This window comes from Neodiprion lecontei, chromosome 2 (assembly GCF_021901455.1).
Source record: "Neodiprion lecontei isolate iyNeoLeco1 chromosome 2, iyNeoLeco1.1, whole genome shotgun sequence".
Classification (NCBI taxonomy): domain Eukaryota; kingdom Metazoa; phylum Arthropoda; class Insecta; order Hymenoptera; family Diprionidae; genus Neodiprion; species Neodiprion lecontei.
In genome coordinates, this window is record NC_060261.1 from 17,348,160 (window position 1) to 17,373,954 (window position 25,795).

The following is a 25,795-nucleotide window of genomic DNA, read 5'->3' on the forward strand; positions in this document are numbered from 1 at the left end:
CCTTATATTATTTTGCTGTCCATGTGTTTGTAACTTGTGTTACTTTCTTTGGCTCAAGTTATGCAGTGAGGTGTTTTGGTGAGAAGCAACGTTTTTTTCTCTCATCCCCATCTGAACAACAAAAACGAATCCTCTGAGAAGGACATTTCTCGAAACTAATTTTAAAAGATTGCTCTCAGAATTCGAAATTTTCCCATTCAAATAGCATAAGGAATGTGTTAGTTTTTTGAATAATTATTTCACTCAACTGTATTCAACGATATGGACTTGATCGTGAGAATTCAATCAAATCACCTACAAATTTGTCACTCAAATTTGTGTAAGGTAAATGGTTTAGCCATTCGATACATTGAAACATAAATTTTGACCTACAATCAATTGTCAAGACTCGTAACTTCAGCATTGTTGAAGCTACAGACTTCTCTCTATCGATACTGCCATACAAAATTGATTTACCTACCAATTTGGTATTCAAATTTTTCGTTTGAAGAAAATAGTTGAGCCACTAAGGATGTTTGAAGATAAATTTTTATATTAAAATGACTTTTGAGGCTTATATTTTTTGAACCATTTGAGCTACAGATTTTATTCTCTGGATACTTTTATAAAGAATTTGATTCTCGAGAAAATCCTTCCAGGATAAAATTCATATCATAAATTTCATAAAAAATTTTTTTTAAAAAAATCACGTCATCCCCATGTTATAGAAATGGGAAAACTACAGATTTTGAGAGAGACCTTTCGTAATTGAATTTCAGAGATATCCTATAGCGAGAATTTTTTTCTCACAATGGACAAAAAGTTTTTCAGACTGAGAGAAAAAGAATATTGCTTCTGAACAAAACACCTTGTCAAATGTTCGTTTACCTTATTCCCAGGAGAGGTAATTGTTGCTTCTGGGGAATCTGTGTACCCAAGCGAAGGGTCAATCATTGTTGATTCCCCTCTGTCGTACGCGCAAGCGTCGGAAAGAGCTTTGAGCAGATCTTCATCGTCGGAGCTTCGCCATCCTAGCCAGCCAACTTCAGGTTGACTGCTGCGTGCTATTACTGCGCCGTTATTGACATGCCTTTAAATTAACAGATCCAGTTCAAGACAAAAGCAATGTGTGAAACGGTAACTTTTAGGAGGCAGATAGCAGCCCAATTTGAAAAGCGTTACCTCCACACAACCGCCGGAATTCGTCTGGAGCTTCTGAATTTAGCAACGTTTTCGAGCGTGTCATCCGTTATACAAGCAGGTACTAAAAGCTGGGGAGGATATGATGGGCACATTTTGTAGTCCACATTTATTTGACTAATACGCCAGGTACCATGAAGATTGAACTTCAAACGTTCCACCTATAATTGTCATTTCAATTTGGAATTAGTGAAATTGTTAGTTTTTAGAAAAATACAAATTGCAGTTGAGAAATGATACACAAATTTATTTACAAGGGTAACTGAAGAATATTATTGTAAGGGTTCTACTGTTTTTTATATTCAATGAATAGGTTTCAAAGTGACATGAAAGCAAATAAACATAGGCTTGTCTGGTCAGATAAGACACGAAAGCAACCGTTGCAGTTTTAAAGTCAAATCACTTTAAAATGATAAAACATTTAGTAGATTTGTTCAATTTCAATTCGCGATGGCTTGATAATCTTTCTTTGAGTAGTCAATTTACCATTGCTGTCTAGAGATCAAAATCAATATCAAAGCAGTCTTGAAAACGATATCGACACATCAGAAAGAAATGTCTCAGTAAGATGGTAGAGTATTTTGAATATAATGAGCAAAGTGAAATCGAACTAACACTGGAATTTTTATCTTTTTTTATAGTGATTTAACTAAATATCGATATCTAAACTTTTATTTACAACTTTAGTATTTCTTTTGGGTATATCCTTAGGAAAATCATCCTAGTTTAGAATTATATAAATATGATAAATACTCAATGTGTGACTAGCTTGTAACGAAATTAACGAAAAAGTGTAGATTCTTAAGGGTGGTATATTCTAGCCCAAAAATTTAAAAAATTTGACGATTTTTTTACACATCATTATAACTACTTTCTTAAGAATATTTTGGTCTCCAGCCAATTACGATTTTCTAAAACTAGTTACAACTAGAATAAACTAGAATAAAGATACAAGCACTTGACTGAAACAATGCACGGTGTGCGCCTCAATATGACCAAATTCAAGGCTGGAAAGATCAAACTATGAAGAAGCTGCGAATGCAACAAAAGGCCTTCTACATACCCTAGAAATCGCCAATTAATGATAAGAAAAATTTCAGTTTCATCTGGTACACGAATCAATGTCACAACCAACGTCGAAACTATAGATGCGCCGACCTCGAATGCATTTTTCTTGAAACTACATTTTTCAACCTAGATGACCAAATCTCGAGTTCTATTTAATCAATTGACTTCAAATTTGGTTAAAACTTTCAGTATATCCCTCTAGACTATAGCTTGAATTTCGTGTATTGCGAAATTATTATTGTTACTATTTATGGAAAATTGGAAAGTTGAAAAAAAAAAAACAAAGTATATTGTGCACCTAGGGAGCGAACACATTGTCTACGTGGTTCGCACGATATTTTTTATCATACATGCACGGTGCCTGATTCTAAGTGTAGAAAAAATTAACTGTAAATTAGGATCTTGCCGCAGTCGACTCCTTGAGTCTAAAAATCTTAGAAAAACTGAACTTTGATAGATTACTGTGCGTGACGGCAGGGTCCAAGAGAGTCCCCCCAAAAATAAGATGAACAAAAATTCAGATTAAAAAAAAAAGATTATTGGGATTTTCTTTATCAAGCGAATAAATTCTATTCGCTTTGCCCTCTCAAAACAAGATGGGCAAAAAGACAGGATTAAAAAAACAAAATTAATGAGGGTCTCATTTATGTCACAAATAAACGCGATATTTTATTTATTACACGAATAATTTACGATCCTTAGAATGGTCACTTATCATTGTTTACTTTGAACCCGTGCTTTCAGCTTGAACAAAACTTTACGTTATAGAACACACATTTGAATTTTTTCTTTAGGTTAGGTTAGGTTTGTTGGCTCTCCCTAGTTGGCGATTCATACCGTCCGATGGCGTTGTTTTGTAGGCGATGTGACTGTGCTGACCGATCGATAGTGTGTCGAAAGGCTTCCAGGTAAGAAAGTGATATTTTGCTACTGGGAGGAAAGACTTTCGGGGTGGTAAAGTACTTCTGTCCTCCCTTGTTATGGGGACCAAAATCGGCCATTCTGTGCATATATGGAAAAAATTAACTTTTTCTTCAGACAGTACACTGTTTCTTTAATTCTGTCAGTCACAGTTGGATGCTCAGGTTGCTCAGCGTCCCACCTCAAAAATTTCCACGTCCTAGCCTTATCACAACTTATTTACAACTTCAAGTGAACTTTGTTACTTCATATGACAACTACAATATGAAGTAACAAGTTTCGGCCAGAATCATTGAATTTTGATAATTTTTTCGAAGTTGCATTCGCAATATTGGGCTCAGAAATTATCAAATTCTGACTACAGATTCGTAATCAGCGACCCCGAAAACCTCCTGGTAACAAAATTCAGGCCAAACTATTCAGCTGAAAAACGTGCGACTGAAAGGGTTAATTTATAATTTTTTTTTCTCATTGGTGCTGGTCATGACGACATTTTTATTTGTCAAAAAAATAGATTTTATGTTTGTTTTAGATGAATTTTTTATTAAATTATAAATATTAAATTCAAACCGTTTTTTTTTTCTTGGCCGTATTTAAAGGCCCATAACTTATTCAGTTTTTATTTTATTTACACAACATTTTTTTTTGTGAGTTCTTGAAACACGAATAAACAGAATATGAAAAACTGTAATGTAAAAATGTTTCTTTTATCAAACCGGATAAGATGCCCAAAATTTAGGCTTCTAGACTAAAATACCCTTGTAACTTACCAGCCTTGTGAAAGATGAATGTTACTTACGTCAATGATAGTCGACACGAATGAAACAACATCTTTAATAAGTAACAGAAACGAATCTAATTGTAAACAAATTCGAACTACGCAAACTAGGATATTACCATTTTAAGAAAAGGTTTCACAATCAAAATATTCAAAATGCTTAAACTTTGCTGTTTTTGACCTGAGTCAATTTAAAAGCTACGAAACAAATTAAGTTTATTAATGAATTTTCTAAAGGTTTTTGTAATGTACAAACTTTTAGAACACTTTAATATTCATTTATTTATCCAATTTTAACTTAATGTTCTATTATTCGGAAACCTCATACATATACAACATTTACAAACTTGAAAAATTTAATCACTTATTTGTGTGTTTTGTAGCTTTCAAGACTGGCAATGCATTTTACTGATCATGATTACTCCAATATTTCTTCACTTCTGTTAATACCTTCAGTTTGTTCAGCAATGTATCAAATCAAAAAAAAAAGTCGTAAATGTGCCTCTCGCGACGAATTTCAAATATATATATTAATGCATTATGTATATTTTATTATATCTTTTTCTATGTACAAGGGTACATCCCATTAATCTTTAATAAATAATAAGTAAATAAATATTTGGGCTCATTTTTTTCATCGTGAAGATCTCCAAAGATCGTTCATAGTATATAAAAATAGCGATGCATAAGTGTGGTACAACAGGTATTCATTACCAGCTTGGTTATCAATTACATTTCCTTGTAAGATTGTGCATGACTAAAATCATAAAAGCGTATATCGACATGATCACGTAGAAAGTCGCGTGACAGTTAAAGGGCTTATATTTTATTATAGATGGCGCAGTATTCAGATATATGCTCATGATTTTAGTCACGCGATTTCTTGAACATTATTTGAACAAATTTTGAGGATCTCGTCAACAAGCAAAAAAAGCCCAAAAGCACCTAGGTTCAATCACTTTTGAACACCCTAATAATAAAACTTTTTCATCAATTGTTGATATCGTAGCCTGCGTTATTCAAATTTCCTCACAATGATTACAATCGCGTGGTAAGGATGTTGTTTCATTCATATTCGCTATCATTTGTGCACATAACAGTGGTGGAGATTTTTTGAAATGTTTCTTCTCTCACCTTAACTTTTAATTCAAAATCTACAGTCAATACATTCTAAATATACATCCATTCGCAAATGGATTCCATTATAACAAATGTCACTCACTTCTGATTGAAAGGTAGTAGTGTAAGAGGATGGATCCTTCCCCAATCGTGGATAATCCTTGCCTTCTTCGACACACCAGGCGTAATAGGCAAATGCAAATATATCTTCGATACTTTTCCTAGGATAAGTGAGCTTGTGCAGGCGCTTGAACCATTCCAAGCAATGCTCGTTTGTGGAGAATGCGCAGCTGAAATACGTATTTGATTCACGATTTTGTATCATTACTAAATGTATATCGGCATTCTTATGTATTGAGATAGTAAAAAATCCAGCTGCTTACCTCAACGATGGTGCATCTTTACAAGTTATATGGAGAAAGAATATCTCTTTTACTTCAAGCTGCTCGATAAGACCCAACGGTATATTATAGTTTGATTGATTAAGTTGTAGGTACAAGCGATAGTTTGAAAGTGCGAGCACGCCATCCGAAGTGCGTCCGAGCGCCAAAACGGATTCTCCGCTAAGCGGAGTGAACGGAACAGTCAAAGACGGGTCTTCGCTTTCCACTGTGTGTTTTGGAAATAACTCAGATGCACCCAGGTGACAAATAGATTGCAGACTCGTCGGTTCCTCGGAAGTATCCATTGCAACCTAAGTATTTAGAACTTTTCATTTGGTATCAATATTTCTTTTTCTCGTTCTCATTTGAATAACTGGTTACAAATAATGAAAAAAAAAAATGCTCGTTAAAGGATATCTCTGTAAGCTAATTTTAATCGATCGATGCCCTAGATAGAAGTTTTCTTATTTAATTAACACGGGGAAGATGTTATTTTTTCAAATCGACCAGAGTAAAATTCCGATTTGTGCAAAAAAACTAATCTCTTCGACTTCACGTAGGAATTTTTTTTTAAAGGCACAGTTCCACTTTTTGATCAACCAATTGGTTAATGTTTTTTGAAATTTGAATACCTTGTCCAACAATCCGCTATTTGTTATGTTGCAAGATATAAAATTTGTTCTACGTGGGGTTAAACTTTGGTTTAAATGTTTTGTTGATTTTCTGAGTTTAGAACAACGATGTGGTGCAATTGCTGTCCTCAGGCCCGAATGATTAAATGATTTGAATTTGATCCTGAAAGCATTTTATAGCAAATAAAATTTTCTACAAAAGTGTCCATCGAACGAAATCCATGACCAAAGCAGTTTAAATTATAAAACTAGAAACTCAATTTTATGCGAAAATTTATCATTCGACGTTTCAAATTCAAAATACTAATATATTCATAGTAATCAACTTCGCAGATTAAGGAGTGGTTCATGTTTGATAAAAAGTACTTTGGACCAGCATAAAAGGCTTTCTGTGCTCAAAGTAAGTTGCACTCCTATATAATTATTTAAGGATGTCCAGGAGACTGGAGAGATATCAGTAATCTGTGTAAAAATTGCTGTTCGTTTTTTAAATGAAAAAACGCTTTCCTGGTCTAGGAAATGGCATGACAAGAATTTCGAATAATCAATATCGCAATATATTCGTAAAATATTCATTATATTATTACGAGTGAAATTGTAATAAAATTCGCGTATTATATAATGTGGAAATATGAGTGATTTAGTATGCTGTGTAGTATGCGCGTACACAGCGTTTCCCAGCTAAGTAAGGTATGTAAACAGGAGAAAAAGGTCAAGGGTAGAGAACAACACAAGAGATAGGAAGAGGAGCGAGAGACGCAGAAAGTCTGGGAAGAGGCGTGATGCGAATCCGTGTAAATCTTTAATATCAGAATAATAATAATAATATAATAAAGTGAATACTTTGTGCAAGAAATAAATGAAAAGCGTGGAACATTTATTTCGTTTCCATCCTGGCTACAATATTTAACATATAATAAGCTTTGAATATGGATAGAATCATACATGATAACAAGGTGTGGGTACATCGAAGGAGATTTAGGTATTAAAACATCATTTCACTCTTCAATACATTGAGAAGAAATTCCTGTGATGTTATTTCTTTATCACGTTGAAGTTAGTAATGTCATCGTAATGATTTATGCTGAGAATAGACCGTTATTTGGCGATTTTAGAATTTTTTATCTGAAATTCGGTAAACCACAATAAAACAAAATACATTTATGTTTCGAAATCTTAGCTCCTTAAAAAACATTGTAAAATTAAGAAAATAGTATTTTTTCGCCAAGTTTTCGTTATAATAACATTACTAACTTCAACCTCGTGTTTCTTTAATTACTGTGTTTGTCACTTGCTACGAGTAAGTTTAAGAATGTTATGACGATTCGTCTAAGTGATATTAAGTATTGGTACACAGTGTTTTTGGACTCAAGTGTATGAATAGATTTGATGAAAAAATGTTAACGAGTTTTACATCGTTGAAGAAAAAAAGAAATGACAAACATTCAAAAAGAAGTTCACTCACCACAGTCTAAGAGACCTTCTCTTTGCTGTGCCTCCAAATCCACAGGTTTATTAGCTTATAATAATCTGTAAATAGAAGACAATATCCTGTAATGAAATTAGTCAATTCTTGTTAATCGATCGATTTTAACAAAGTTAATAGTTATTGCAGAACAAGATTTTAGTTCCTTATGAGTTTTGAGTACTTTCAACTATGTGCTTATCGATTAAAAGGCAGCTTTTTTGATTCATTTGCTTCGAGATGAAGTAGTAAACAAACAATTGAATATCAGCAGTATCTATTTTTATTATATTTTTCTTCTCTTCTATTCTATAGGTATTTTTTCCCCTTTTTTTCATTTTCACAACTAAAACATATTTAAACAACATCAAGATATTGAATTCATAACCAGCTTAACAGAGGATATAAATAAACTTTCATCTATTCCAGATAAATTATCCAACAAAAAATTTTACAAGAAGTCGGTGAATTGGTGTGATCATAGTTCTGATCACAAATAACTAAGCGAATATTTAAACACATCTATACGAACATTTATTACGGAGGTTGATTGATTAAAAGTTGATATCTTTTTTTAAGATTGGTATACTAGATAACAGTACATTGAGTTATTTATCAAATTAATATGTCCGTAAGCTGTAAATATTTCTTTCAAAGAATAGAAATAAAAAATACTGGAGTTGTGAAAAATTGTACATATCTAATTGTGGACTTCGTTTCAAATAACTTCAAAATCGTTCAAATTCTAGTATATTCATTTGATTTCAATCTATCATGGCTTAGTTTCTTGAAAGACTACTTTCAAAAGAAAATTCACCGAATCACTTCCTTTAATATTCATTTAATTAAATATTGAATTTTATAACACCGTACCAATATATTGCTTATAATCAAGAAATGATAATATTGAATTGAATACTGAAAAAAAAAAAGAAAACCTGTTCAGCGCATTGTACAGAATGGTCTCCTGAATAAAGTGAATCATCGTAGGGTGAAATGAAACGAATCTAATATATCAAATCTAATAACCATTGTAAAATAATTTGAAGTGACACATTATGATCGAAGCTTTTGTTTACAATTCCGGTACTTTGCATTTTTATATTTTTCAGAGCTACAAATACAACAATTTAAAAAGTACTCAGTTTACATCTGTCCCGTAATATTATATAATTAACTAAATATCGAATGTTGGCCAATCAACCTCCTAGACTGATTGAGAAATGGATATAGAGAGAAAAAGTAAAGAAGGAATATTATATGAATAATTCCAACCACGAACGCAACATTGAAAGCACATGCGCATGCTGATAATGCAATTGCATTACGCAATCAAGTTTCACAAATGTATAATTTGTAGCCGTGGGTGAATTTGTGGATGAACGGAATTGAGTGTTGTGATTACCTGTCGTAAAAAAAATTAATAAATACAATGCAATATTTTTCTTATTACACGCAAAATCAGTTTTGCAAAACTAATTTGTTTTTGTAGTAGGACCAATAATAAATTAACATAATGTTACATGGTACGCCTCAAGTTTGCGCTTTGCATTGAAATAAAGTATCGTGAAATTGGTGACGAATGTAATATCTATGAACGCACATGTTTCATATGACATTACTGCCTATATGATTATCATACTATTTTCTCATTCGATTCTCAACAACGGTATGAAAGTGAGTAAATAAAGATCCATTGGCAATAAACAGGATGTGCAGATACTTGCTTAGATTTTCGTTCATGCTATCATTGCTGACATGGCAAAAGAGAGAAATGCATTACACTGCATTAGCTTTTTTGATATTCAAGGTCAGCAGTAAAAACAGTTAAATTTGACGTTTCGGCCGTAATGAGGGTGAAAATTCGAATACATTTATTCAATACCAACAATTATTATGCATAGGGCAAAAACATATACAACAGGGACTGTATTGAATAAACTGTATTCCAGTTGCTAGACGGGCCTCCCTCATTAGGGCTGAAGTGTCAAATTTGACTATTATTATTATTGACCTGGACACCAAAACAGTTGATCCATTACTAGTAAAAGTCGAGAAACTCTTTTAACAGAAATGCATTGCGTTTCAGTGTTTGACAAAACACCTGCTTTGCAAACATAGGGAGTAAAAAAAAAAATAGTTAATTATGTTAAACAGGATGATTGTTAATTTTTCTTCAAAATTTAGAAATTTCTGTATTTCTTCTATATTTAACAAGCTGTACATATTTTGCACATCTGGAGTAGTGGAGAACAATACATCTTTAATTGTCATCTCTTGAATGCAGAAAGGCGGCTGTTAAAACATTGCGCTGAAGTTTATTACTTTCAAGGTACATCGTTTTGAATATTTGCATTCAACTGTGTGAAAAAAAAAAATATTTAACACCTGTTGTGAAATTGGTGATCAAAACGAATAGATAAGATGCTTTGAGTTGTACATCTGCGTTTCATTCTTGTGACTTCAACTTTTAGAGTAAACACGAATATAATTCACAAATATGTAGTGTTGATAATTCATTGATCAGGTACTGTCTATAAGATGCATATGTCAGACCTAAGCAACTTACAAGGTGATGATGAAACGAAATGTTTTATTGGATGTACGATTTAATCAAAAATAATTGGTAAATTGTGCATTTGGTGTATCGGAATTATGGAAGATAAAAAGGCCAATCCTTCATGAGCGTATTGTGTAACTATTCAAGTTTTTCTAACGCTAATTATATGTTATAGACGTACAGTGAGCTATAATTTCGACTGGAGAAACATCGAGGTGAAGTTTTGGTCCGCTACTCTTTCCGTCCATGTTATAAATAAGATAAAAATGTGAAATTTGTTTAACTAGAGGGTGTGTGGCTTTATCAAGACGAAGTTTATCTTTGTATGAATTAATGGAAAGTGCGCGAGTCTTGTGACGTGAAAACTAGACACCTTGTGTACAGCAATTCACAAATGTCAAAATGAATTAACAAGATGTTACTATATTCGAATAAAACTCACTTGCAGCGCTGTATGGTAATCACATCAATTACTGCTATCTTGCACACGATACATCACATTAAAACTATCAACACTGGCTACACGAGTTGGATAATTATAAACATTATTTAGTTGGAAACATCTTTCTGTTCGATTAGACAGAGTGATCTTAAAAAGTACGCAGATCGGAATAGAACGGCAAGTCATACACCAGCAACTGGGCACGTATTACATACTCAAGAAGCTTCTAGCCGTACACGGCGACGATCAAAACTACACAACTAAATGCAATTTCTGCGTTCTGAAATCAAATGTACGATTCAGCTGCAGCCAACAGGCGTTCTGAAAATTTCCATTGCCAACTGTAACCAACCACTGAACTATGAGGGTGCTATTTCATGAGCAGTAAAAAGCAGCAGCAGCAGCAGTTTTCCCCTATCACTTCAGGCGCAAGTTTCTGCTGCTCGCTGTTCAGTTTCTCGAGCGACAAGCCACAAGATCACAAGAAGCCACGACCTATTTCATGAGCAGCGTTGCTGCTGCATAAAATTACCAGACTGATGCTAGTGAAAACTAGTAAGTTACTAAACCACTGCTGCTTTTTACTGCACATGAAATAGCACCCTAAGTGTGCGTTCCGGATATTACCTCCCGGCAAGAGCTCCCGGTGCTATCGAAATTTTTAGCGCTGCCAAATAATTTCGGAACTCACCCAAGCCAAGAGAGATAACGTCATGATATAGTTTCGTCTGTTCTGCGGTGTCGCATGCGGTTATCATGTTATTTAATTAATTGTCATTAGCGCCACGGAGCAATATATATATGGAGGGCCAGCTACGCTACCGTGCTTGATCCCAAACCTTGGCCAGGGTGAATGTCTCAGGACCTCGCCGGAAGACTGCGCTGTCGTTAGTGTGGCTATAGGGTTCGTAAATTATGCATGAGGCAGTAGGCGCGATTGCCGCACTTGAATCAATCACTTCCCTGCTAACGGTATCCGACAGAAATGTGTCTGATCTATGTCTGAATCGACACATTTCAGATACAATTTCCGAAGCGGTCCGGAATACGCTAGACAAGGATAGAAGATGGTGTACGGATCCTAGTCGGACCTGTCGTGAACGAAGTCGACACGCGGCTCGACGTCGGAAATTTTTTAAAGTCCAAATCATCGAGTCTGTTGGAACGTGTTCGGTTTCTGTTTCCGCGCCCTTACTATTCTCAAGTTTTTAAGTCCAAATCGTCGAGTCTATCGGAACGTGTCCGGTTTCCACTCCCGCGTCTCGATTATTTTCAAGTTTTTAGTCCAGATTGTCCAGTCTGTCGGAACGTGTCCGGTTTCCGTTACAGCGGCTCGACGACCCTACATTTTTCTAAGTCCAAGTTATCGAGTCTGTCGGAACGTGTCGGGTTTCAGTTTCCGCGTATCGACGACTAAATTTTTCCAAGTCCGAATCAAAGAGTCTGTCGAAACGTGTCGGGTGGGTGCAAGGTGGATTGAGGGAATAGGTTGTTTATTAACACACATCGTAATTAAACAAATCAGATCATACGTTTATTATCGTTATACTAGGCTTGTTACAATAAGTATTGGTGTCATTTATTAAATCTACATGTGTCTATGCACAAGAACCAAGTCTCTCTATCTAATAAAAAAGTTCTGAACAAATGAAAAAGAAGTAGCAACAGGTGAAAAAGGTTATAATAACAATATTATAAAAAATATTATAATAACAATAGTATAAAAAAGATTATAATAACACTAGTAGTCACCTGTCACCACGGCCTGTCACCTTTGGCCGTGTTCGAAAATTGACTCACAGTACTGTCAGCAATCTTTTATCTCTTTTGCGCTGCCGAGTTCATGGACAGCTCTGTCTCTGTCCTAGGGAATTTTTAGTACAGGCAGTCAATTTACGAACACGGCCTGTGTATGCTTTTATTACAGAATCTCTATCCAAGTGACTACTAGCGCTACAGTGGCGAGGGACACTAACGACGACACAATAAAACCAGGAGAGGCATCACTTCACCGCCGAGCTATCTCTCTCTCTTTGGAAAGCTAGCCGTATACCTAGCCACGCAAGTAGTCGTAAGCACGGTCTTATTGTGACGTCACGGCGTCGGAACGGTACCTGGTGGAAATTTCCATATGTTAGACACCGGAATCATTCACACAGCTACAGTTAAACTCACATCAGTAGTTTGGGTCACCAATTACCGATAAAGTATTGAAACACACCGGACAACGGGCATTCTGTCGCTCTAATCGAACGAACCGAGGAAGGAGTAATTGTTGGATAAAAGATTTAGTTAATTGGCTTACCTCTTGAGAATACTCTGGATATGATGACTTGCAGCGTAGATTGGTGAGAGGATTTAACGGAATAACTGATTCTAATATATTTGGATACTTTGATTAACTTGGATTTATTTTATAAGTTCAATATTTCAAGTCACAAAAACGGAGTTACTTAGTGTAAGATCTTAAATTAATATGACAAAATGGAGCTGAAAGCTCGCTGGACTTTTGGTCAGAGTAACGTTGTATGAAAAGTTTAAATGCAAAAGGAAAAAGGGTTTTACCGTGAGACTGTACTGGAACAAGATGACGAATCTGGTGGTAGAAACCAAGAGGACGATCTGATGATCGGTTGCCGTTTTTATAGGGGTTGATCGTTGCGCAGAACGATCCCCTTCTTTAGATTTTGTCACATTTTGCGCACCTCCCACTTTTTCTAGGAATTCTAATTAGGGCACGACATCTTCGCCGCATGCGCGCCTGTGATCTTAGTTCTTTAGCTATTACTATATTGCAAGTTTTTACATATGGTATAACGCTGCACTGGTGCGGTGTTGTAGGTGCGGGGTCGTTGTTCTGTAATTTTCCATTCTGCGTGGGCTTTGTTGTTGGGGCGCAAGCCCCCCTTGGCCCCTCGGCTACCGTGCTTCTTCCCCCCCTCTGGCGTGCTTTCGGCAGCTATTTCCTAATATGGTAATGGCAGTACGTATGCACGAGTGGTGACTCATGTTTCATGTTAGTGCCGTGTGCATTTTCGGGGTCACGATGCGCTGAATTCTAGTTCCTGTTTACTTCTTAATATTCTTACTATCCTGTTCGTTACAAAGTCTATATGTCATATTGGTTTCTCGTCGTTTGTTAGTTTTATAGCGTGTATCTATATAAAATTGCATATGTATTATAATTGATTACTGTCGTTATTCACCTGGAGTACAATAGCGATTGTTTATGAGACATAGTTGCTATTTGCTTAACATTTTAGGATAGCGCTGCTGCGAATATTCTTAGGTGTTTGTGTTATAATTATCTTAACAGATTTAGGGTATTTAACAATTTGATAATCCATAGTTTTAGAGCAGGTTTACATGTGTGCTTTCGTATATAATTCTCTTCTGTAATTATTAATTCTAATATTGATATAAATCGGTTTGGAAGCTTCTAGAACGTTTTTCTTATGTTTGTTGGTTGCATGTCATTGGGCGTTGCCACGTATGCATCTTTGAGTTTATTGTGAGTTGATTTACCTTCAATCGTTTCGTCGGTAAGTTTCCTAATGTGTTCTCTAGATGAAGCTCTGTATGGCTCCACATTGGAGATCTGCATTGCCTTCAAAACGTTGCGCGTGTTGCCTACAATACGGCGTTGCGGAGGAAGGTATAGTTCATGCTGGATAATTTAGTATTCACGGTTTTGAAGGTTTTGCAGTCTCTGGTTTTATGGATTATTGCAGCAGTGCTATCTTTACATTATATAGGTTATACATTTATCTATGGTTTTACAGTCTTCTATACTCCAGGCTATATGTTATAGCGTAAGTTGCTTATAGTATAGCTCTCAGCTCCGAATACACAAATGGCATTGTCGAGTGCTATATAATAATTGGATATAATCGTGTTAGTTAATTATGGTGTTAATATGATAGTGATATATAATAACGTATAATAATATTATAGCTCTTTGTAGTGCGAAGATCTCGTAACATGGTTTTTAAGCTTTGGTTAGTGAATGTCATAGTTATTTCCATCTAGGGATATTCCAAATAGTTAGACAGTTGTTTTAATTCCTTACGGTTACAAGATTCTCGTACTTCGAGTTTGGTTAGTTGATAAAAGTAACATGCAGTAATAATAGTCGATAAAACATACGGACGTTCCGGTCGGATGTTACATTATATACAGGTCTGGAAACTCCATTGGAGGGGGTATGTCGTTTATTGAAGCAATTTTTGTGTTCACTAGTCGCCACTACGTTTGTTGCGATCTTATCAACAGTGGCAGCGGGGCCGGGGGGCGGGGGGGGGGGGAGGGGGTCCAGACACGCGTGGTATTCGCTGTGACGTGGTATTTCGTACCCCGTCACATGGTTTAATTATCGCACTTCCCTATATACGAATATCGCTAAAAATAACGAAAGCACGTCTGAGGCCAATACTCCAAAACGAATGACTAGTTATCTTTAAGTGAAATTCTCTTTATTGAGCTAATTCTATTTACGTTTTCAGCCGAACTAACGTTTCAGTTGGAAAATGTGTCCTGTTGTTCGGTTCAGAGGGGGACACATGAAGATTTTTTTTTTGGTGATGCTGTGGTGAATACACCAGTTTTTTAAATTGAATCATGCATTTTTCTTTCAACTAAAATATTCTTCGTTCAAAAATTTACAATTTTCTCAGAACATGTTTTTTTTCAAATGAATAGTTCGTGAGATAGAACCAAAAAACAAATATTTTATTACTCCAAACTTTCTCTGTGATATGTGTGATATGTCGGAGCATCAGTAGGGTGACTACAGATGTTCAAAAATACCACCATCAAGAGCAATACATGCTCTCACTCGCTTTTCGAAGCTCTGCACCGTTTTCAAAAGGATTGCCCTTGGAATAGCTCTGCACGCTTTAGTAATTCTATTCATCATGTCAACCCTAGTCGTTGGAGGCTCCCGGTAAACGACACCTTTAAGGAATCCCCACAGGAAAAAATCAGGCGATATCAGATCCGGCGATCTTGGTGGCCACTCAACTGGACCTCCTCGACCAATCCAATTACCACCGTAGGTAGCCTGCAGATAATTCGTCACAATTCAGTGATAATGAGGAGGTGCTCTATCTTGTTGGAACCACATTCGTGCTCTTGTATCCAAGTCAACTTCTTCCAAAAGCTGCGTACGTTAAATTGGGACACCCTGTATATATGTTCTCTTCTAAGAGCACACGAGGATTGATCAGCCAACACATGATTGCGAGAGAGATAGCTGAAATTTTTCCCTTCCGGGTTACCAAATAAAGAAACAAAAAAAAAAGAAAAATGGGAAAAAATCTACACACTCTCGGAATTGTTTTTTTTCATTCCTTTTTTCTCTTCTCGGTAATCAAAAATACAAAAAAGAAAGCGGGATTAAGTAAAAATATCAAATAAAAGAAAATGTAAGGAAAAAAAAATCGGTCCACTCTCACTTTCATTTATTTTCTCTCTTCTGAGCTACCCGAAATAAAAAAGGGGCGGGGGTAAGTAAAAAAACGGGGAACAAATTAATTCACTCTCGGAATTTTATTGTGTCAATTATTTGTTCTCTTCTGGGTTACCACCACTACAAAAAAGGTGGGTTCAGTAAAAAAAAAGCAAAAGGAAAGAAGGAAAAAATTCACCGGCTCTCGAAATTTTCTTTCTTTCATTTGTTTTTTCTCTCCGAAAATACAAAAAAAAAGCCGGGATTGAATTTAAAAAAAAAAAAAAACGCGCGTTTGCTTAATATGTTTATGGAGCTTGCTCGGAACTCTCTGATGGTTCTCTGGAAGATTCAGTTCGGAAAAAATAAAATTTCCCCCAACCACTTGCCCATTGCACATTTTGCATAAATGTTATCGAGCTGGCTTCGTATATTTTTCCATAGACTGCGTGTACAAATATTCGAGAACACCAGGCGTCACATATTTTCATATCAATAAAAAAATAATATTTATTAAAAAAAAAAGAAGTATTCGGGCTGGGAATGGTTCATTATTTTGGTTCAGCGTCCGCTAATTGAATCCAAAATTTATCAAATCTGGAAATACTTTTATTCGCTGACATTCATAACTGAAACAAAAAAAATCCCAATTCTTGCATTCCTGGAAATATCTGTGCGAGCGGGGACAAGGATGCGATTGGCAACCACTTGCTCGAGCGACCGAGTATATCTATATATACACGATTGTGGGCTACCTTCGGTGCGTGGCCACCTAGGTGTCACGTCGACGCTCCAACCTAGCTGGTATCACGAAAAGCCGAGCGTTGAAGATCTCCCTACTCAACTCTGCTTGAGAGATGGCCGCGTGAAAACGGAACGCAGTTCGCAGTTGACTGCGTGACGTCACGGTCGGCAGTATTGGAAGTATATTTCGGAATACACCCAAGGAAAAAAAGAAAAAAAAGCGGAGTTTATGCTTCTTTGTCCAGTTAGGATTCGTGGAACGATGCATAGTGGACGCGTAAATTAATCCTCGGAAAGTATCGTCACGCGGGTATCAACCACGATATCAACTATTAGCTTTTCATCTAGGCTTGTAGGGCGAAGTTGCGTGTATTTGCTGCGTAAAAGTTTACCGGTAGAGTAACAAATGTATACAGTACTAGCGTGACAGTTAGGTTATCCCTTAAATGTTGTTTACTGTTCTACATTATTCGTCTAATAAACTGTAATCATGTTCGGACTAATTGTATCCGGAAGATTGGTAAGTAGCACTTTAACCTTGGAATCCAACCTTGGAAATGCTATGTGTCAAGTTGAAAAATCCAACTTTGACAATTAATCGACCCTAACTTTTTATTAGTTAGAAATTTGTCATTGAAATCATCCAAAATTCTTATGAATTACGATAGCATGATTATCGGTGACGATAATAAATGACAAAATTGTACTTTCATTGAAAACTTAATTTTTATAGGTACAAACAGACTTCCAACAAGTGGGCGAAACACAATATGTTATCACTATTCCCGACGCGGACAATGTTAATCATGTTGTCATATTTCTTACTGGCACAGTGTCATTTCCTGATGGATTAGGCGGAGCTGGTAAGTTGGTTAATACATCAAGTAAGGCCAATCAAAGATTCAATTAGTTGTATAATTTGATGTCACTAAAATTTGTCATTTTCAGTATACTTCAGCTGGCCAGATCCAAATGCTCCGCCAAATTGGCAGAATCTTGGATTTATCTCGAATGCAAAACCATCGGCAATCTTCAAAATTTCAAACCTCAAGAAAAACCACGAATTTGAAAATATCAATCAAACGATGTTTGGAGTTGAAAAAATTTCGCATGACGCTCAAATTGGTATATCTATTGAGCCCCTCAGTATAATAGAACAACAGAGTGCCGCTGTTGCGGAAGAAACAAGTAATGCAATGACTACATTCAGCCAGAAAATGCTAGCACACTTTTTCAACTATGTTTCAAGTTTCTCTGTGACACAGCAGCAAATGTTACCGAACCCTTCTGAAAATTTTGTACCTCTTTCTATTATGCAAAATTGGTACACTACGTTCCTACGAAGATTGGAGCAAAATCCAAATTTCTGGAAAGCTTGATCCATGTGAAAATGTTACATTATTCCAACGAATGCCTCAACTATCTGCATTTATCCTTGTGTATGAGCAATCACTACAAATCTACTTAGTATGCTTGAAGAAATTGCTGTGACAAAAATTTCTGTAATTTATAAAGTCCTATTTACTAAGTCAACAAGTTTAATAATGGTGATTTAATTGTCAACTTGATACGGATAGATGGTAATCTTGATATTGTCTCCTCCTCTAATTGTTATACCCAACAGCAGACTTATTAGATTACACGCATACATAATTATAGGGTAAATTTTATATTCTGTACTTCTAAATGGGTTTGGAAAGCAATCGTGAAAATAGCATTCGATTTGTGTGTGTTATCATTTAGAAAGAAACATCGTAAGGATTAATTAGCTAGATCTTATCAATCAAGGGTTACGAAGAAAGAGATAATTATTCAAAAAATCTCCAGCAATGTGACTTCCGGCAATGATTATGAACATGACTTAAACATCGATTACATAATACCAATGAAACCTATTATACAGGGTGTTTCAGAATAGCAGTATCAAACAGTGCAAGGTTATAGGGATTGCCAAGATGAGAAATTTTTCGTAAATCACCCATAGTCGGCATGATCCCATTTACAGCCAGAATGATGTTGCTCCAACCACAGGTAGTTCGGACGAAATTTCTTGTCTGGACAACCCCTATAACCTCTTAGAGATTGAAATTATTGTTCTGAAACACCCTGTAGAATAGAAATAAATTCTAGAAATTTTGGTGTTTTCAATCTAATTCGACTGCTTTTATGCTTATTTTATTCACTGACCAGATGTTCATAAATGGTCTGAAAATCATTCAAATAGTCTTACGATTTAGTATAGTTGTAGCGTAAAATTCAAATCTTGATGAACAACTATGGAATCGTATTGAAATTAGTCTATTTTGATCCACTCTATAGATGACTGTTTATGAAAATTTTTTTGATAATCTATAGAGATCTTTACAGTAAACAAAAAATATCCAAAAATATAAGATTTGAATAATTAGCTGGATGATAAAAAGCTTTGCATTTTTTAAAAAAAGTTCAGTTTAGATCGTTAAATGTTTGAATACACATAACTACTGAATATTTCATGTATCACTAAATTTTGTCTATGGTGGTCAATCCATTCCACTGTAATTTAGGTTACACGAAATAATTATTGAAATGTTCAGAAATTTGCCATCCCGTAATCGGAAGAAGCTTGGAAAGTTTAATGGATCATCTTCACCCAATACTATAATTGGACAGGTATTTTATGGCGAGCCGCTGGTATAGGTACTAGAATGAACCAAAGTATAGTTTACGTGACACACAATATAGTTCTGGTACACCTTGGTTGCTATACACACAAAGCACGTGTGCTTGCACACATAAACCCACACATACAATACACCTTCAAAAATGCTAGGCAACAAGTGCATGTGTGATAAAAGGTGCTTTTGAGTAGAGCATTTTTTTTTTGCGGGGTGATGTTTTTCGCGATAACACAAAGAACAGGCAAACCATTTACGAATTTACTATCGTACATAATTCTACAAATTCCCTATTGCGATTTCGTAGAATCCATGCCATTTCTTTATTTCTCTGTCAAATGAAAATGTGTTAATGTTTTTGTTCAAAATTGCATATAGAATGGGGTTGTTAAACCCTTTTTCACATTTGCTATATATGGATTTAGATATTTGGTGATATACTACATATATATATTAATAATATATTAATAATATATTAATAATAATTCGTGTGGGTAGTGATAAAGTATACCTAGACGAAAAATTTGAGCCGTCGATTGGCCGTCTACTTGGAAAATTCTTGACTTGGCAGCGTTTCAAAGTTATGCGAAATTTTGCTAAAATAGTAGTTCATGAAAAGGGTCCTAATTAAACTGGATTTTGCTTTGGAGTAAAAAACTATGTTTTTCTTAAAAATACAAGGTCAGAAAAGGGGAATGCCGTTTGATTCGAGTCTTTAAGTCCCATAGAGCTCCCATGAAAAAATCGTGAAAATAACTAAAGAATTGAATTATTAAAAACTTCAAAAATTTCTATAGCCACCAGATTTTCTTATATTAAGCTCAAATTTGGAGAATTGTCTTTTTTTATAACCTACTTTCTTGAAAAAAATCAGCAGCCGAATCGCTGACCCAAGCCCGCAGGCTGTGGTCGAAAAATATTGGACGTACCCATTTGGGTAAAATTTGATTTGGATTACGGGGTGCCCTGGTCGATTTTAATATTGACGTATTTATATATGTATATATAGGTATATATATATATATATATATACATATACATATATGTAATCCAAATCAAATTTTAGCCAAATTTGTTCAGGTTCATTTCTGTTAGATTGTAGAAATGATGGATTCATGTTTGCCGTCATCGACGCAAATAACATTACTGACAACTATTTAAACAGTTTTTTGTCTGTTCTTGATTCGGAATTCAAACAGTTCAGTCCATCCAGCTGTTCAGCTCCCCATTAGCAAGTATAAATTATGAAAAGAAACGTTGAAAAGTGCAAGTGCGAAAACTGTAACTATACAAAAGGAGACTATGATACCTTAAATTTCTGATGAAAGATTACCGCGAATCGTTTTTTACCCAAATGAAATAAAAGTCGTATTAAACAAAACACTGAGGATGAAATTCCATTGGTTGAAATATCTAGCTGCTAATTGTTCATCGTTGCCAATTATAGCTTTTACCGATCGAACAAAATCATCAGGTATACCACGATCTTGTATACAGTCGTTCGTCGAGATCAGTCGAGTAAAGGGATAGCACCACTCTAACGGTCGAAAAAAGGCCTAACTTTGACAATTTATTTTAGGAGTATGGAAAAAGGAACAGGATTTCTTTTCCGAGGATTTATTTAACACATATAATTGGAGTGTGAAAAAAATGTATTATCATTTTGATGCAAAATGGCGGAGATAGAGCTAATCTTTGAAATCACTTTTTTTTTAAACTCCTTTCAGAGAGGACGGACGGATATCTCGTACAGTATGAGAGCTGGAACAAAAATTTTTATAATCTACTGGGTGTTGATGTTAACTTTGGTCAGACTTCTAGAGTGTGTAGGGGCTGTCTAAGCAAGCATTTGGAGGCAAGACTCCCATGGTTGGAAACTCATCCTAACAGCTGTGAAGGGCTTTGAAGGATTTATTACCGCGCGCTTGTTCATCGTCTGATGAATCAGACGTGATCGCTTTTGACACAATGTTTTATTCCGCCGTAGATAACAGTACAAAATTCTTGTGTGAAGTCAACAAAACAATAAAATTGGTAATAAAAAATAACAAAACAATTTTCGGTGCTTATAAACAGAATTTCAAACAGTTATGGAAAACGAAAAGCTCAAGTGTGCATGGTCACAGTATGTAGAGTGACCACCTGTGACACATAACGAATTTTACATATTCCGAATTACAAACAATTGTTTTGTAATTTTTCTGATTGTTTATCGTTTTTTTAAGCTTATCGTTTTGTTGATTTCACTCAAGAACTTTGTACTGTTGCCTGCAGCTGAATTAAAGGTTGTGTCAAAAGTAATCACATCTGATTCATTACATTACGAATAAGCGCGGGGTATCAAATTCCTCAAAGCCCTCCACAGCCATTAGGATGAATTTCCGACCATGGTTGTCTTACCTCAAAATGCTTCCCTAGACAGCCTCTACACACCCTAGAAGTCTGTCCACAGTTAACATAAACACGCTTTGTATACTATTGCCTATGGAACCACGTGGGGTTTTTTTTTATATCGAATTTTGCAAAAATGGTGCATTTTGAAAAAATGAATCCATTATTGGCTAGAAATAAGCAGTAAATGATTGATAAAAAAAGTTAATATTAAATTTTTTTAAATGGCTCCGCACTTCGATAGATAATGTAATTGTGAAACTACTGGCAAAATTTCAAATCGATCCATGCAATGGTGTTCAAGTAATCTGTCTTCTCAGTTTGAATAAAGTGTTTTCGAGAAAAATGCGTTTAAAGATTTAAGAGTACTCAGCGCGCAATTCGAGGCACTGTGCCAAAGTTGAGAATTGAACCTTTTAAAAGAAATTTTTCGCTGCGGGATCAACAGGGTATTGTTTTTATGGACCGAAAATATTGTTAAAGCAAAAAAAATCCAAAATCTTAGAGCGGTGTTACCTATTAAGGGTATGCAGGCGTCTAGGTCGAAATTGGTCTAGGTCGATGAAAATTAGGCAGGTTGTTTTTACTTTGAACACCTGTGTAAAATTTGAACGCGATTATCTGAACCATACCAGAGTTACATTACTTTTAATTTTTCGTGATTTGGAATTGATCCTTATGGGAAATTGTCAGGTTCAATGTAGAATCACAAAAAATTGTATATAAAATAACTCCAGTATGATTCAGACAATCGCTCCCAAATTTTACAAAGGGGGTTTAATTGAATGTAAGAACAATTTGTATAATTTCCACTAATCCTCCACGATTTCGACCAACACGCCGGTACACATGCGGAAATTGATTCTGCGACGGCTAATTTTTTTTGGCCGCAAGTTACGATGGCAATGAACACGGGACAAAAATTAGCTATCGCACAATCAATTTCCGCATGCGTACCACGGCCTTTGATACTACACTAGGACCTCGGTAATTGCAACCACGTGGGACCGGAAACGCATCACACTTGCAGAAATCGAAGGTGCGCAAGGCCCGCCCATGCTTACAATGCGCACATAGTCGCTAACAATGCCGTACTAAGTTCGAGTGTCACGATTAGCGCCTTCTTGCATATAATATATATATATATATTGTGAGTTTTCCCGCTCCTCGGTCACTCGGAGAAAATGACCGAGAACTTACCGCGTGCACAATAATTTGGCGTCCACGATGTACCCTGGATCTAAAAACAATATCGCGAAGTTTTGTTGGGCGCCTGGCGTGATTAACACGCCTCGAAATCATTAATGCGCTATACCTCGGGCATATGCTCGATAGCTCAGTACCGCGGAGAGGGGAGGGGTAATATTTGAAGAGAGAGAGAGACACTCGAAATACACACGCTATTTAACAAAAGAAGTAAAATAAAATCTTATATTTCCCAATAGCGGTGATACAAAAACAAAAAAAATATAATCCAAAAGTCGCTCATCGCGATTCTAAAAATAAACAGAAAGTTACACGTAACATACTCTATTTCTTACTCTACGGAGCTCGCGGCTCCTTAACTAAAATGTCACTCAACGATCACAAAATCTTCATACGCAATTCTGAATTTGCAAATTCGCCATTTCTTCTTCATGGCGATTATTGCTCGAAACCGAAACTAGAACTAATCACTCGAAACCGAAACTAAAACTAATTACTCGACGGTGCGCCGTCGGGCTACCGAACAGACGGCGTCCTCAATCTCACCCGAGATCTCACCCGACTCGGAGCTTCGACGCTACCGCGAGCTGCCGTAAATCTAAACGTGACAACATAACTTAACCGAAAGCTTATTTCCTACTTATCTCAACTAAACGAATCCGCAAACGTTACTATATTTCAAACGCAACCAAACCTCAATACTCAAACTTCTCGTCTCAACTGCTGCTCAACGCAACGGCAATCTCGACTAAACATTATCTTAACTGAACGGCAACTTAACTAAGCGCAAGCACCACTAAACTTAACTTCAACTAAACACAAGCTCAAGGTAACACAACTCAATTTACATTATCTTAACTAACGGGTACGGGACTCAATGCAGGCGCAACTAAACGTAACCTAAACGATACGCTATCGCAACGCATCCGAAATCAAACCTTCTCAAAATCTTCCAAAACGTTATCCGCTAATCCGAGCACTCCAATTCGGCACTTCCCGAACTACTCGAGAGGTGACACTGCAAAACCCGATAACGCGGCTCGACCCGGTACACCGAAATTCGGCTATACTTGATTTTATAAACGAGAGAGACTCAACTAAAACCCGTGACTCTACTCAACTTTCTCACGAACTCAAAATTTACTCTACTCTACACGCGTACTCAGGCTACGGTCATCAAGTAAAAGAATTGGCCAAAGAATTTCGAGTACTTTTCTACCTTATTGAGCCTTCTTGGCCTCCTTCTTTCAAGGCAGGTCTCGAGCTTCCTTGAGGAAACCTTCGGCACTGCGATTGGCTGTTTCGTTTCATGTAGCCAATGCTTGCGCTTGCGCTTGGCGTCTATGCACTTATGACCCGTATGACGCAGAGATCACAGCCAGTCTACAGGTTAACTTCTTTGAGGTTATACACTCTCATCAACCGATGCAACTTGACAATGAGAGCCAAGCGGTTTAAGTTAGATTTAAATATAGCCGAGTGGCGCTTCGATCAGCAGTTTCACCACCATAAGCAATGACATATCCCTAAATATGTCTTCCTTCTGGAAGGGAGAGCCAAGTTGTGACTATGAAACGAGGCCGCCTCTGAGATTCAAGGAAGCCTTCATCAAGGCGTCCTTTATCTTTGAGATAAGGAGACACTATGAATACGGGTGTATGAAATGTGAAATGAGAAACAAGGAATCCTTAGCTCTGTTCGTTTTAGTTACACTTTCTACACTTTTTACACTTTCCCTAGGAAAGGGCACCTTCCATTGACTAGATTCAGGAAAAGTGTAAAAAGTGTATAAAAGTGTAACTAAAACGAACAGAGCTCTTGTTCCTCAAGGAAGGACTATGAATATAGCTGTAAGACTCACTAGGCAGCGACAGAGCTAGTCACTAAGGCTAGTTCCAAACGCGGCAGCCCAAAATAAATAAAAGATTGTTAACGGTACCGGGAGCTATTTTCGGAACGTACCTTGAATTAATCTTCCAGCTCACTTGTTTTCAGTCCGAAACAAAATGCGACTTCAATTTTATACGAATTATTTGACAATGACTAGCGATGCAGCTCACGTGAGAGAATGGGATGCACGTCGGCTGCACAGACTTAAGAGACTGCGCGGTCTGAAGTATTATTCACAATCAGTGTTGCCAACACTCTGAATTCCCTCCCACTAAGACGACCAATCAATTCCACTGAAAAACCACTAAACTTGCCCCTGGTGGACTGAATTAAAAATTTTATGTCAATTTAGCGCGCGAATATTTGCCTAAAAATAATTATCTTATTTGTATGTATTAAATGAACATCTATAATAGAATTTGGATCTAATTATTACTTTATAATACATGGTAATATAACATTAGCATTGGACGTCAATATACCGTTAATAAAATCGAATAAAAAAACAAAAAACAAATGAAGTTTACTGTTATTAGAACATGAATATTTATTATTGATATAAATTGTAACATCCATAAGAAGAAAAGGAAAAAAGATTTACTTTTCATGCTGTCATCTAATGATTAAGGAATTAAAACGTGTACAAACTGATGACCAACCATACCACTGACAAAATCTACTCACTACCAAAAGTGCATTTTTTCTACCGTCCCAGAATAAAAACAACCAGATTTAGTGGAAAAACTACTGAGTTGGCAACACTGTTCACAATTGACCTAGCGCGGTTGTAGTTCGCTCGCATGGTATTCCTATTTCCAAACTTCCGCACTGCACTACCACTGCACTAAATTTATTGTGAAGTTGTGCAGAATATGTCTATGGTCAGCTGCGATAAATGACAAACACTGATAATA

The 25,795-nt window shown here is 36.1% G+C and overlaps 2 protein-coding genes across 4 annotated transcripts in view; one reads left to right on the forward strand and one right to left on the reverse strand.

Annotated features, from left to right (window-relative positions):
• LOC107221704 (blastoderm-specific protein 25D) overlaps positions 1–10,794 on the reverse strand; it is a 37,149-nt gene extending 26,355 nt beyond the window's left edge. Inside the window, exons 1-6 of one of the 3 annotated variants that reach the window (XM_046733113.1) lie at positions 10,548–10,794; positions 7,546–7,610; positions 5,449–5,759; positions 5,169–5,355; positions 1,162–1,340; positions 868–1,069 (exon numbers count right to left, since the gene is read on the reverse strand). In XM_046733113.1, the coding sequence (XP_046589069.1) occupies positions 868–1,069; positions 1,162–1,340; positions 5,169–5,355; positions 5,449–5,753 (873 nt within the window). In that variant the 5' untranslated portion in view covers positions 5,754–5,759; positions 7,546–7,610; positions 10,548–10,794. Of the gene's footprint in view, positions 1–867; positions 1,070–1,161; positions 1,341–5,168; positions 5,356–5,448; positions 5,760–7,545; positions 7,632–10,547 lie in introns of all 3 variants that reach the window. The other 2 variants (XM_046733115.1, XM_046733114.1) reach the window with 2 other exon arrangements.
• A 6,322-nt stretch (positions 10,795–17,116) lies between these two features.
• On the forward strand, positions 17,117–18,452 carry LOC107221713 (protein OPI10 homolog). Its single transcript, XM_015660810.2, has 3 exons — positions 17,117–17,257; positions 17,471–17,600; positions 17,686–18,452. The coding sequence occupies exons 1-3, from the start codon at positions 17,228–17,230 to the stop codon at positions 18,114–18,116; spliced, it is 591 nt and encodes a 196-aa protein (XP_015516296.2). The 5' UTR covers positions 17,117–17,227; the 3' UTR covers positions 18,117–18,452.
• Positions 18,453–25,795: the final 7,343 nt, after the last annotated feature.